This window comes from Colobus angolensis, unplaced genomic scaffold, assembly GCF_000951035.1.
Source record: "Colobus angolensis palliatus isolate OR3802 unplaced genomic scaffold, Cang.pa_1.0 Scaffold50, whole genome shotgun sequence".
Lineage (NCBI taxonomy): Eukaryota > Metazoa > Chordata > Mammalia > Primates > Cercopithecidae > Colobus > Colobus angolensis.
The window spans coordinates 2,940,472-2,953,432 of NW_012118488.1; the positions used below are offsets into that span (position 1 = coordinate 2,940,472).

A 12,961-nucleotide genomic window follows, 5' to 3' on the forward strand; every position below is an offset into this window, starting at 1 on the left:
AGGATGGTCTCGATCTCCTGACCTCGTGATCCGCCCGTCTCGGCCTCCCAAAGTGCTGGGATTACAGGCTTGAGCCACCGTGCCCGGCCTGAAGTTTATTTTTAAGTGCCAAAACTGGATGAGCAATGTCAGGGTTAGATAAATAAACTTCTAGGAGAATTTTGAGTAAGGTTTGCGATTAGGGATGGCTGATGAAAAACAATTGAGGTGAAGCAAGTCATGAGTTGAAGTTGGGATTCAAATGGTGAGTACTGGCCTGGTGGTGGCTCACACGTATAATCCTAGTGCTTTGGGAGGCTGAGGCGGGAGGATCACTTGAGCCCAGGAGTTTGAGACCATCCTGGGCAACATAGGGAGACCCCATCTCTACAAAAATTTAAAAATTAGCCAGGTGTGATGGCATGCTCCTGTAGTCACAGCCACTCAGGAGGCTGAGGTGGGAGGATTGCTTGAGCCTAGGAGGTTAAAACTGCAGTGAGCTGTGATCACACCACTGCACTCCAGCCTGGGTAACAGCAAGACCCTGCCTCAAAAAGAAAACAAATGGTGAATATTTACAGTCACTCTCATAATTCCCAACGTGTCGGGGAAGTCAACCACAGGCAATTAGATGTTCCTTTTTCCATTTTACATTTAAAGATCCTTGTAGAGGCGGGGCACGGTGACTCACGCCTGTAATCCTAGCACTTTGGCTGGCCAAGGAGGGCAGATCACAAGGTCAGAAGTTCAACCCCAGCCTGACCAACATGCTGAAACCCCATCTTTACTAAAAATACAAAAATTACCTGGGTGTGTTGGCACGCACCTGTAATCCCAGCTACTCAGGAGGCTGAGGCATGAGAATCACTTGAACCCGGGAGGTGGAGGTTGCAGTGAGCCAAGATTGTGCCACTGCACTCCAGCCTGGGCAAAAGAGCAAGACTCAGTCTCAAAAAACTTAAAAAATAAAAAATAAAATAAAAAGATCTTTGTAGAAAACAGATTTGGACTTGGGAATGGTAGGTGTTTAATTTGGCATTAAGGTTAGGTAAGGAGGCCAGGGGTGGTGGTTCACACCTGTAATCCCAGCACTTTGGGAGGCAACGCAGGCGGATCACTTGAGGTCGGGAGTTCCTGACCAGCCTGACCAACATGGTGAAACCCCATCTCTACTAAAAACAAAAATTAGCCAGGCGTGGTGGCACATGTCTGTAATCCCTGCTACTCAGGAGGCTGAGGCAGGAGAACTGCATGAACGCGAGAGGCAGAGGTCATAGGGAGCTGAGATTGCGCCACTGCACTCCAGCCTGGGTGACAGAGCAAGACTCCATCTGGGGGAAAAAAAAAAAAAAAGGTTAGGTGAGGAAGGGGTAACCTGTACCCCTAGGTTTCTGACTTAACTTTTCTGCTTGTTTTCCAGAGGGGTGATGGAAAAGTCCTTTCTGGAGTATTATGACTTCTATGAGGTGGCCTGCAAAGATCGCCTGCACCTTCAAGGCCAAACTATGCAGGTAATACAACCCCTGCTGCTAATTGTAGAAGCCCTACAGCTGGACAGTGTTCATTCGCCTCTACTGGCAAAAGTGTGCTTTTGCTTCCAATAAGAACTCAGAATTTGGGCTTGTTTTAAGGAAGGAGGCTATCATTGACCAAATTGTAGATAGACAGGTGCAGTGGCTCATGCCTGTACTCTCAGCACTTTGGGAGGCAAAGGTGGGCAGATCTCTCGAGGCCAGTAGTCCAAGACCAGCCTGGCCAACATGGTGAAACCCCATCTCTACTAAAAAGACAAAAATTACCCAGTCTTGATGGCTCATGCCTGTAATGCCAGCTACTTGGGAAGCTGAGGGATGAGAAATGCTTAAACCTGGGAGGCAGAGGTTGCAGTAAACTGAGATTGCACTATGCACTCTAGCCTGGGCAGCAGGACAAGATTTCTGTCTCCAGAAAAAACAATAACAACAACAAAAAAACATTATTGATAGACTAATGTAAACTTTACCACCTGGTTAATAAGAAGATGGAATTCTCCTGCCCTGGAGAATCAGTTCTGTGTGTTTGGATCATCTTACTGGTGGTCTTGCTTAGAAATGGGAGACTTGTGGGGCCTGGCACAGTGGCTCAAACCTGTAATCCCAGTACTTTGGTAGGCCAAGGCAGACAGATCACCTGAGGTCAAGAGTTTGAGACCAGCCTGGCCAACATGGTAAAATCCTGCCTCTACTAAAAATAGAATAAGCCAGATGTGGTGGTTCATGCCTGTAATCCCAGCTACTTGGGAGGCTGAGGCACAAGAATTGCATGAACCCAGGAAGTGGAGGTTGCAGTGAGCCGAGATCAGGTTGTTGCACTCCAGCCTTGGCAACAGAGCCAGACTCCACCTCAAAAAAAAAAAAAAATGGGTGACTTGGATAATTGACTTAAGATTTCTTAAGGCTCTCTCCAGCTCTCGTACTATGTCTATTCACCCACCCAACACCAACAGCAGTAGGAGGAGATGACTTATTCTCTCCAGTGCTACTTATAAATGGTAGTTTTCCCTTCCTTCCTTCAAGGACTTTCCACCCACCTGTCTCATTTAAGCACAAAGGGCAGGGCTGGCTTAGGGCTAAGTTGTCTCCTAAAGCCTTTTTGAGAGTATATCAATGACATATGTCCTAGTTTGTTCCCCATCAGGAATTCTAATTGCTGGTATCCAACAGCATTAGCGATATCAGTGTGTAAAGGAAAAACAACTGGTGATGAGGGATGGGAAGGAGGACAGCATCTGGGCAGAAGGAGAATTAGAGGAGTTGGAGCCACGGATAAAAGAAGATTTGTAGAATTGACAGCTCCATAGATAAATGTGGAGCTCAGTCATGAGGGAGTTAACTTTCATGAATGAGAAGTGCAGGCTGTAGTCCCAGTGCCTGTGACTAGCACCCACTGCCATCCCACTCAGGATGAGGGTAATGTGTGGGCAGAAGTGTGGAAGGAGTTTTTGTGAGAGAGGCAAACAAAGTGAGAGGGAAAGTTGTGTACCTTTTGGGGGCTGTTGCACTACTTTGCTGCTTAAGTCCCTATATAGTATTTTAAACTCTTTTTTATACCATCCACTCAGCTAGTTGTTTTTGAGACTCTGGGGACAATTAAACCTTTCTGTAAAATGTTTAGGGATCTTTGATCTAGAATGAGAAGGACTAAGATCATGGAGCAGTGCCAGGAAACCTGGACAGGAATGGAGTGACGAGTCCCTGGGGAGGAGTACAGGTGCTTATCTGAAAGTCAGAACTCTTGAGTTCTAGACCTGCCTGTGACCTTAGAAAAGCAAATTGCCTTTTTTGAGTACAGAGAATAAAGGGCAACTTTTACTTTCTGTGGTTTTTATGAGGTTAATTAAAAACATAGGTATACTTAGTAATTATAATTCTGGTCTTGAATTTCTCTTCCCTATCTATCTCACCCTTACTGTCCCTTCTTCCGGATATTGGTTTGCTTTTGAGGAATACCAATACATATTCACTCTAGCCCAAGCTACACCTATTTGGGGCAGTAAGGGTGTCTTTTTTTTTTTTTTTTTTTTTGGAGACAGTTTCAGTCTTGTTGCCCAGGCTGGAGTGTAATGGTGCGGTCTCGATCTCAGCTCACTGCAACCTCCGCCTCCCAGGTTCAAGTGATCCTCCTGCCTCAGCCTCCCGAGTAGCTGGGATTACAGGCATGCATCACCATGCCTGGCTAATTTTGTATTTTTAGTAGAGACGGGGTTTCACCTTGTTGTTCAGGCTGGCCTCAAACTGCCAACCTCAGGGAATCCGCCCTCCTCGGCCTCCCAAAGTGCTGGCATTACAGGCATGAGCCACCGCACCTGGCCTAGGTGTCAAAAATATTTTTAAGCAAAGGTTATTTTGCCTGCAGTTTGGGACTGCCTGTGCTGTTAGGCCTTCCTGCTCCCGTGGCTCAGAAGTTGAGCTTGCATATCACATGAACCCGAAGCTGCTTTCTCTAGGATCAGCCACCCAGACTTGAATCTTCTATCCCCTTGTCTCCTTTCCCCCATAGGACCCTTTTGGAGAGAAGCGGGGCCACTTTGACTACCAGTCCCTCTTGATGCGCCTGGGACTGATTCGTCAGAAAGTGCTGGAGAGGCTCCATAATGAGAATGCAGAAATGGACTCTGATAGCAGCTCATCTGGGACAGAGACAGACCTTCACGGGAGCCTGAGGGTTTAGACCCTGCTCCCGTCTCCCCTTTCCCCCCAACTCAAGAGTCCCAGCAGAATTCCTTCCCCCCACCCCAGGGATGGAGAGGCACTGTGTATCTCCCTCCAGACTCGAAGTCATCCTGCAAGATGGCGAGAACCAAGCAAGCTCGGATCCCAGGGTGTGGGAGTGGGGGGCCTGTTCCCGGTCTGACCTTCTTGGCACTGGAGCATCTGGGGCGACGTTCATCTGTTCATCCCATATCAGGGGCCAAGGTACCTTTACGGGAGCACCTAGAGCGAGGGCCTCTGGCAAAAACAAAACAACCAACACACCTCTCCACAGGGCCAGCTCCTTAGGGATAAGTAGAAGATGGAAATTGCAATTCTAAGAGGGAGTGTGCCCAAATGATTTATGGGGATACCTGGCAGGGAGCTTGGGGTGGGGGCTGTCTGTGACACTTAAGCAGTCTGGGTGGTTGTCTATTTGTCTGTCTTCAGTCTTGAAGCAGGGCTTCCCAATGCCCTTTTCCTCCCTGCCTGCCTTCCCCCATTATTTCCCACAGGCCAGCATAATTTTGTTTTTCCTAATTTATAGTCACTGTTCTAGACAGACCAAAGAAAAGGAACAGTGGTGGAGTCTAGGCTGCTGATCAGTAAGCTTTACCTAGCACCTGAGCACCTTTCTCCCCTCCCGCCTTTCCTCACCCTTTTCTAGATGTAAGACAGAAGGTAAATGTGACTGGGACTTAACCAAGGTCTTGGTAAAGCCTGCATAGGCACCGTAAGAAGCTGAAAATACTGTTTGTTCCCACAATCACTGATTTGAAAAGTTCCCGGCACAGGCAGCTGCTGTGTATATGGGATTAGAGCCACTACATAGAATAGTCTTACAGATTTTCATAAATACTAGTCACAATGAGGGTATTTCTTTTGAGGGTGGAGTAAGTGGGAGACTGATGCTAGTCCTTGTATTTTGTTGGGCTGTCCTTGTGTATTTTCACCCCAGCCTGTAGTCCTCACTTCAACCCCAGGGATTTGTGGGGAGCAAGGGTAGCCAATGGCAGAGGGGATTGGGGCTGGGGCTCTGGAGGCTCCTCCCCTTCTTTCTCCTTCTTCCGCCTCCCCTCTGCCCCCAGCTGCTCGTCACTGACTCTGATGGGTGTTTGCCTGGCTGTGTTGCTTCTCTGTATTTAGCTGCAGTGATCCTTTAGCTGGTTGGCTCAGAAAAAAATGTGCTTTAGGTGCCCTGTAATCCTGGGCATCAAGGGAATCCATCCTTCCCCTTTTTGATATGTTCTCCCCATACTTCCAGATTTATTGTTATGGCTCCCAGTGGGTATTGGCAATTCTTGTGATGCAGGGCCTCAGTCAGTGTCTAACCATGCATAAGGGAGAGGATAGTGTGTACCTGCCCTGCCCGCTGCTATGAAGGTCTCTGGCTTGTGGATCATGGGACTCCCCTTGGAGGATCTGTGCACAGGGGGGCTGGGCACAAAGGAGAATGTCCTACTTGGGAGGGCAGCAAGCAAAGGAACTGGATAGGGATTGGTGGGCTTGGGGAACGGAAGTTTATCTTGGATACCCATGAAGAGGCTGGGTCTCTTCACATGAAGATTGAAAAGGGACCCTGCTTCCAATTTCCCTCTTCCATTCCTCGAGCTACTCCAGGGCTTAGAAAAATGCCCTTGGTCTGTGGGTCCAGTGTTGCCTGTCATCCATTTAAGTGTTCCCACTTTCAAGTGACAATCCTCTCCTTGGCCCTGCCATAGGGCAGAGCATGTCTGGCATAGCAGCCTGACTTTTATGCCCTAATCTTGAGTTGAGGAAATATATGCACAGGAGTCAAAGAGATGTCTTTATATCTGACTGTACATAAATGAAGTTTTCTTTTTTTTTTTTTTTCCTTTTTGGTGCAATAAAAGTTTGTTTTGGCAGAAGGAGGAAGTGCCTGTGGGCATGGGAGGGCTTGTGTAAAGGAGGAATGGGATCATCTTGGTAACTACACCTCACCTAGGCCTGGAACTGTTAGGGAGAAGGAAAGTGCTGTGAATTGTCTGGAAGCCAAAGACTTGCATAACATGGTGGAAGGGTGGGGCCGGGTGGGGAGAGCAGGACAAGTTTTCTCATTGGAAATGGGGTTCATTTTTTAAGGCTTTGGCAGTCAGTGACACCTTAGTTTCAGCGGCTTCCAAAAACCTAGTCCAGAACTTGGAGTGAGCATGTCCTACAAGGACAGGCAGAGGTAGAGATGGGCCCAGGCTATATCCTGCTAAAGTGAGGGTCTCAGTATGGAAAAACCATTGAGTTCAGATTTCCAGTATGGTAGCACTTTTTAAGGATCTTAGCCTTAAGACCGTAACGACTTTGGGAGCCTTAAACAACTCTGGCCTCTTCCCTCATCACTTCTACTTGCTGTAGGAGATTCTTGCTTTCTGATGCAGAAGCTTTTACTCTTGGCTGACCATGTGTGTAGAAAAATGTCTACACACAGTATGTGCTGCCATTCTGTACTGTGCAGTGAGACATGAAGGCATGGGCTTGGGTTAATGGGCCTAGGCTCCAGCTTTGGCTCAGCTGAAGCTGGCAGCCCCTGGCAAATTACTTTGATTCAATCACCTGTGATGCTGAAGGCTGCCTACTTGGTGAAATTTAAGTGAGCTGTATGTAAAATGGGACAGGGTAGGTGTTCAGTAAGTGACTCCCTTTCCCACTACTGAGGCTAGAGGGACCTGGCAATCTAGTACAGGAGGGTGAGAAAGCTAGTAGGGAATTTGAGAAAATAGAACATTCCCTAACTATTGTTTGATTCCCCTCAGAGTCCATTGTTTTCTTTCCTTCAATTTAGCCACGACTGGACATTGACTTCTATTTCCTTCACACTCACAGCTAACTTTGTCATAATCTAGAGCCTCTACAGAGGAAGCCAGAAGAGGCTGAAAGAGTGAATAGTATTTACTGGTCCGTTAGGACCAGCTAGTTTGAAATAAGGAACATTTTATTAAAAACGTTTGAATTAGCACAGGCTCTAATCTATGTCTCACAGCTACAAAGACTAGACAGGCCAGGAAACAACCTGCATTCCAGGCCCAGCTCTTCCATGAACTTGCAGATGACATGCACAAATCATTTTATATGTGCTTGCCGTTTTCTGTGTTAATCAGATTATCCTTACTGAATGAGCAAGGTTTTCTCCAATAAAGATGCAATGTGAAGGCACTTTTCAAAAATAAAAGAATGGGGGAAGAAAAAAAAACTTGGAACTTTTTTCTATTTTTTTTTATAAACAAAACTACCCAGGTTTATTTGCCCTCCTCCTCCCTGCCTGCTGCTGTGTGCCGTTCCACACGCAGTCAGGGGAGGGCTTCTCTGGCCTCTTCAGCTGTAATCTCCTGGGAGTAGAGGTCAGTGAAGAGAGCTGGCAGCCAGTAGTGGGCCTCCCCTGGGGCCTGTAAGTCCAGCCACGCCAACCCTTCCTTCAGCAGGTGTTCCTGGAGGGAAAAGGGAAGAAGAGCGTTTTGAGAACAGGGAGGTTCCGTAGACAAAGGGTAGGTAAGCAACCCCCAAACCTATTTTGCCTTCAGTGAGGTTTTCAAACTAAAAAGTGCCTTCAAACATTTACACAACCAACTAAATGAGCTGTTTGGCCTTGGCCTTTGCCTGAATGTGAAAAATGCTACGAAGTCATTTAACTTGTGCTGCTGAGGAAGAGGGGTAAAGCCTAGCATAGTGGGATATAGTGGAAAGAACACATGGCTACAGAAATATTTGCTGTATGGCCTTCAGCAAATCACTGCCTCCATTTTCCCAGAAACAACACAGAGATCACTGTTCAGCTACCTTTGAGTTAACTTATACCAGGTAGCAAACATAATTGACCATACTTACGCAAGAATAGATTCAGTTCCTAGAGCGGGAAATATGCTCAAAATGGATTGGTTCTGTACAGTATCATTAGGTAGATAAATACATTATCCCCATTTTACAGATGAAATGGAAGGTTTAGACAGTTGAATTGCTTGGATAAGGAAAAAAGGTACTGAAGCCAGAGTTCTTACATTCTTACATTGCTCCCTCATCATTCATTCATCAGTACCACGAAATGTGTATGTATAAAGCTAGAGTATATACTATGCAATATAATGCTTAGTGGATAATTACAGATATGTAATTAACATAGTTAATAATTCCCATCACTGTGCTAACAGTGTTACTTTCAGTACAAACTACATTAATCTCCTGACCAGTCCAGGCTCACCATGTTCAGGAGTGTCAGTTCCCCAAGTAGCAGGGGCAGCCTGGTATTGTGTGCACACCAGAGTTAGGAACCTGCCTTCCTGAGTTCTACCTTCTTGGTAGCATGAAGAGAAGTGCTGGGCTTCCTTCTAGCATGGCAGCAATAGCCTTCAAGGCAGAAGGCCAGCAAAGCAATCCTGAAGCTCCTGCCTCTGTGAAACCCACATCCTCCCAACTGGGGCCTGCCTTTGTGGAACCCACATCCTCCCAACTGGGGCCTGCCTTTGTGGAACCCACATCCTCCCAACTGGGGCCTGTCTTTTCTGGACTGTTCCAAAGTTGCATACCAGCACTTGCCGCGCTCGCTCGGTCTCCCATTTAAGACTGGCTTTGATCTCACTGACAGTCACGTAGCCATTCTTCTGAAGGAAGGAGGAATGGGGATTGAATCAGTTAAAGAGTGCCCCTTCCCTTAGAACCCAGGACCTGCCCAGGAACAACAGACTTATCCAGACAGGAGGAAAAGCTGTCAAGCATGAGAGAACACAGAAAATGTTTAAAGGTTCCAGCGGGGAGAGACAAGTGACTTTCAGCATGACAGAGGTAGGTTGGTGGGTTCAATCTTAAAAGTGGAGTCCAGGCCGGGCACAGTGGCTCATGCCTGTGATCCTAGCACTTTGGGAGGCTGAGGTGGGGGGATCACCTGAGGTCAGGAGTTCGAGACCAGCTTTGCCAACATGGTGAAACCCCATCTCTACTAAAAACACAAAAATTAGCCGGCATGGTGGCACATGCCTGTAATCCCAGCTACTCGGGAGGCTGAAGCAGGAGAATAGTTGGAACCTGAGAGGTGGAGGCTGCAGTGAGCCAGAGATTGCACCACTGAATGCCAGCCTGGGCGACAGAGTGAGACTCCACCCCCTCAAAAAAAAAGTGGGTCCCTTGTACTAACATGTTAAGTTAGACTTCTGCAAAGCACTCTAGAGCATGACAAGGGAAGATTCTGAACAATTAACTGATAGGAAGAAGAATCATAAACTGCTAATAATCTCCATTATTTAAATATTCAGCCCTTGCCCTGCCTCATTCTACTCATCCTCCAATACAGAAAAGCCCCTCCCTTATTTAGTTCTGTTTTACATTATAAAGAAAACTGGGCCAGGCGAGGTGGCTCACGCCTATAATCCCAGAACTTTGGGAGGCCGAGGCGGGCACATCACCTGAGGTCGGGAGTTCGAAACCAGCCTGGCCAACATGGAGAAACCTCATCTCTACTAAAAATACAAAATTAGCTGGGCGTGGTGGCACATGCCTGTAATCCCAGCTACTTGGGAGGCTGAGGTAGGAGAATCACTTGAGCCCAGGAGGCCGAGATTGTAGTGAGCCAAAATTGCGCGACTGCACTTTGGCCTGGGTAACGAGTGAAACTCCATCTCAAAAACAATAAAGAAAACTGAACATATCTACCCTAAATACTTGATGGGGATTTGGGGGAAGATGGCATATGCTTAAGGCATGATGAGGGACAGAGGCATGGCAAACAAGATTTTTTAAAATCTGTTTTTGAAGAATCCATAAAGTAGTTTCAAAAGACATAGAAGAGTCTGGCTACCCAAAGAAATCTAGTTAGTTGTCTGCATGTCTGTCTACCTAACTAGACTGTAAGCTCCTTGAGAGCAGGAATTTTATCATTCCTATCTTTATATGCCCCACAGCCTGGCCCAGTGCTTTGCACTATAGCTGCTCAATAAATGTCTGCTAAACAAGAACAGGCCTGAGTAGTTCATCCATTGGGTAGTCTCAGCAAAAGACCTGCATAATGGGGAGCAGGAGCTCAGAACTGCTGCTGACAGCCTTGCATCCCAGACTGTCCCTTGCACACACACACACTCGAAGGTGCACCAGTACCTCTGCCAGCTGTAGCACCACGGTGTGATCCATATTGAGCTCAGCTGGAACAGACTGAATGAGGTAAGTGCCGCCCACAGGGATGATGCCGAAGCCAGTGCCAAGTGCCTTTAGTTTCTTGATGGCTCTGATCAGGTCGTCTCTGAGGTGAGGAAGAGTTGCTTAACGACCCTTGGCAGATCAGACCTAACAACACAGTTTCAGCTCTGCCCTAGGCAGGACACTGACAGAAAACTTAAAAGACTGCACAACTCCCAGGCGCAGTGGCTCATACCCGTAATCCCAACACTTTTGGGATGCCCACATGTGAGGACTGCTTGAGCCCAGGGGTTAGAGACCAGCCTGGGCAACACAGCAAGACCTTGTCTTTACTAAAAAATAAAAAATTAGCAGGGCATGGTGGCAATCGCCTATAGTCCTTGGGAGGCTGAGGTGGGAGGATCACTTGAGCCCAGGAGTTCAAGGCTGCAGTGAGCTGTGATCGTGCACCACTGTACTCCAACCTGGGTGACAGAGCAAGACCCTGCTTCTAAAATAATAAAAGGCTGCACAACACTCAACTATGTCAGTAAAAAGACAGGGTCAAGGAGCAATAAGTGATGCTTTGACAATCGTAGGAGTCAGGCTCTCTGCTCAGCAAACCACTCATTCCAACACCCAGACAGAGGTCAAAGATACACCTGCAGATGCCCATCAGGAAACGTGAATGAGTGAGCTGAAGAGGCAATAGGGGGTAGTGTCACCTGTGGCAAACTAGAGAATGCTTATCTATTTTAAAGGGGGCAACCCAGCTGATTATTGCCAAGTGGAAATTCAAGCCCAATACTGCCAAGTTTTCTAACTGAAATGAGAGAAGAAGAAAACCTACAAAACAGTGTGTAGATCACATATCCAGCCCACACACAGAGTTTAAAACCTCTGCCAAAGCTCAAAAATATATCACCCAAACAGCCAGGGAAAGGGCACTTTTAGGTAGAGTGGAATGCATTCTCCAACCCTCAAGAATAGCAAACTGAAATGCTTCAAATGCTCACCCTCTCTTCATGAGAATTTGCAATGAGTATGGCTAGTAATCTTTTGTTATCACTTTCCTTTTTTTTTTAAAAAAAGAGATGAGGTCTTGGCCGGGTGTGGTGGCTTACACCTGTAATCCCTGCACTTTGGGAGGCTGAGAGTTTGAGACCAGCCTAGCCAACATGGTAAAACCCCATCTCCACTAAAAATACAAGAACTAGCAGGGCATGGTGGCAGGTGCCTGTAATCCCAGCTACTCAGGAGGCTGAGGCAGGAGAATCACTTGAACCGGGGAGGCAGAGGTTGCAGTGAGCTGAGATTGCGCCACTGCGCTCCAGCCTGGGCAACAGAGCGAGACTCCATTTCAAAAAAAAAGAAAAGTAGAGATGACATCTTGCTGTGTCCCAGGCTGGAGTGCAGTGGTGCAATCATAGCTCACTGCAGCCTAGAACTATGGGTGCATGCTTCAACACCCAACTATTTTTTGTAGAGACAAGGTCTCACTACACTGCCCAAGCTGGTCTCAAACTCCTGTCCTCAAGCAATCCTCCCACCTCAGCCTCCCAAACGGCTAGGATTACAGGTGTAAGCTACTGCACCCAGCCTCGTTACTTTTCTTTGAATATTCTAGGTCTTCAAGATCTCATAGTAGGCTGACTCCTTGGAAGTTACATCAAAAACAGCCTTTTATCTTTTCTCAAACTGCACTCACACATAGAAGCTGGTGAACTAGATCAATTTATATTCCATCATCTCACTACCACCTCCTTCCCCAGCCTTTCTAGGCACCTACTCTAGTCTCCTTGGCCTCAAATAATCTCAAGACTATATACAGCCCTTGGATACAGTCTAACACCTGCAATCCCAGCACTTTGGGAAGCTGAGGCAGATCACTTGAGGCCAGGAGTTCAAAACCAGCCTGGCCAACATGGTGAAACCCCATCTCTACCAAAAATACAAAAATTAGCCGGGCATGGTGGTGCACACCTTGTAATCCCAGTTACTGGGGAGGCTGTGGCACAAGAATTGCTTGAATCCAGAAGGCAGAGGTTGCAGTGAGCTAAGATCAGGCCACTGCACTCCAGTCTGGGTGACAGCAAGACTCTTTCTCAAAGAAAAACAAAAACTATATATAGCCCCAAGTTTGTCAAAAAATAATACATGAAAAAATGCTTGGAAGGAACTACATTAAAATATATAGCAGTTGTAATCTCTTAGTTGAGAAATAATGGTTTTAGTTTCCCTTTTTATATCTCTATATTTTCTGCTTTCTAAAAATAACCAGGCGTACTGGCCCACACCTATAATCCCAACTACTTGGGAGGCTGAGGTGGGAGGATTCCTTGAGGCTGCAGGTAAGCAACGATCTTGGTAGCAGTAAGCTATGATCGTGCCACTGTACTCCAGCCTGGGCAACAGTGAGACCTTGTCTCTTATTTTTTGTTTCTTTTTTTTTTTTTTTCTGTACAATATGGAGATCATACAGATTTCTAAGCTAGCCTAGACATGAGGAATAGGGAGAAAAGAGTTCTATCTGAATTTTTTTATTTTTTTTTCTTTTGAGACGGAGTCTCGCTCTGTTGCCCAGGCTGGAGTGCAGTGGCGCGGTCTCAGCTCACTGCAAGCTCCGCCTCCTGGGTTCACGC

General features: G+C 46.8%; 2 protein-coding genes across 3 annotated transcripts in view; one reads left to right on the top strand and one right to left on the bottom strand.

Annotated features, from left to right (window-relative positions):
• The window catches only part of UBE2Z (ubiquitin-conjugating enzyme E2Z), an 18,251-nt gene extending 12,151 nt beyond the window's left edge, over positions 1–6,100 (top strand). The window contains exons 5-7 of one of the 2 annotated variants that reach the window (XM_011959893.1): positions 1,400–1,486; positions 2,570–2,575; positions 4,018–4,585. In XM_011959893.1, the coding sequence (XP_011815283.1) occupies positions 1,400–1,486; positions 2,570–2,575; positions 4,018–4,066 (142 nt within the window). In that variant the 3' untranslated portion in view covers positions 4,067–4,585. Of the gene's footprint in view, positions 1–1,399; positions 1,491–2,569; positions 2,576–4,017 lie in introns of both variants that reach the window. The other variant, XM_011959892.1, reaches the window with a different exon arrangement.
• Positions 6,101–7,421: 1,321 nt separating this feature from the next.
• Positions 7,422–12,961, bottom strand: part of SNF8 (SNF8, ESCRT-II complex subunit) — an 18,217-nt gene continuing 12,677 nt past the window's right edge. Inside the window, exons 6-9 of the mRNA XM_011960016.1 lie at positions 10,944–10,981; positions 10,302–10,462; positions 8,741–8,815; positions 7,422–7,648 (exon numbers count right to left, since the gene is read on the bottom strand). Coding sequence (XP_011815406.1) covers positions 7,511–7,648; positions 8,741–8,815; positions 10,302–10,462; positions 10,944–10,981 — 412 coding nt within the window. The 3' untranslated portion in view covers positions 7,422–7,510. The remainder of the gene's footprint in view (positions 7,649–8,740; positions 8,816–10,301; positions 10,463–10,943; positions 10,982–12,961) is intronic.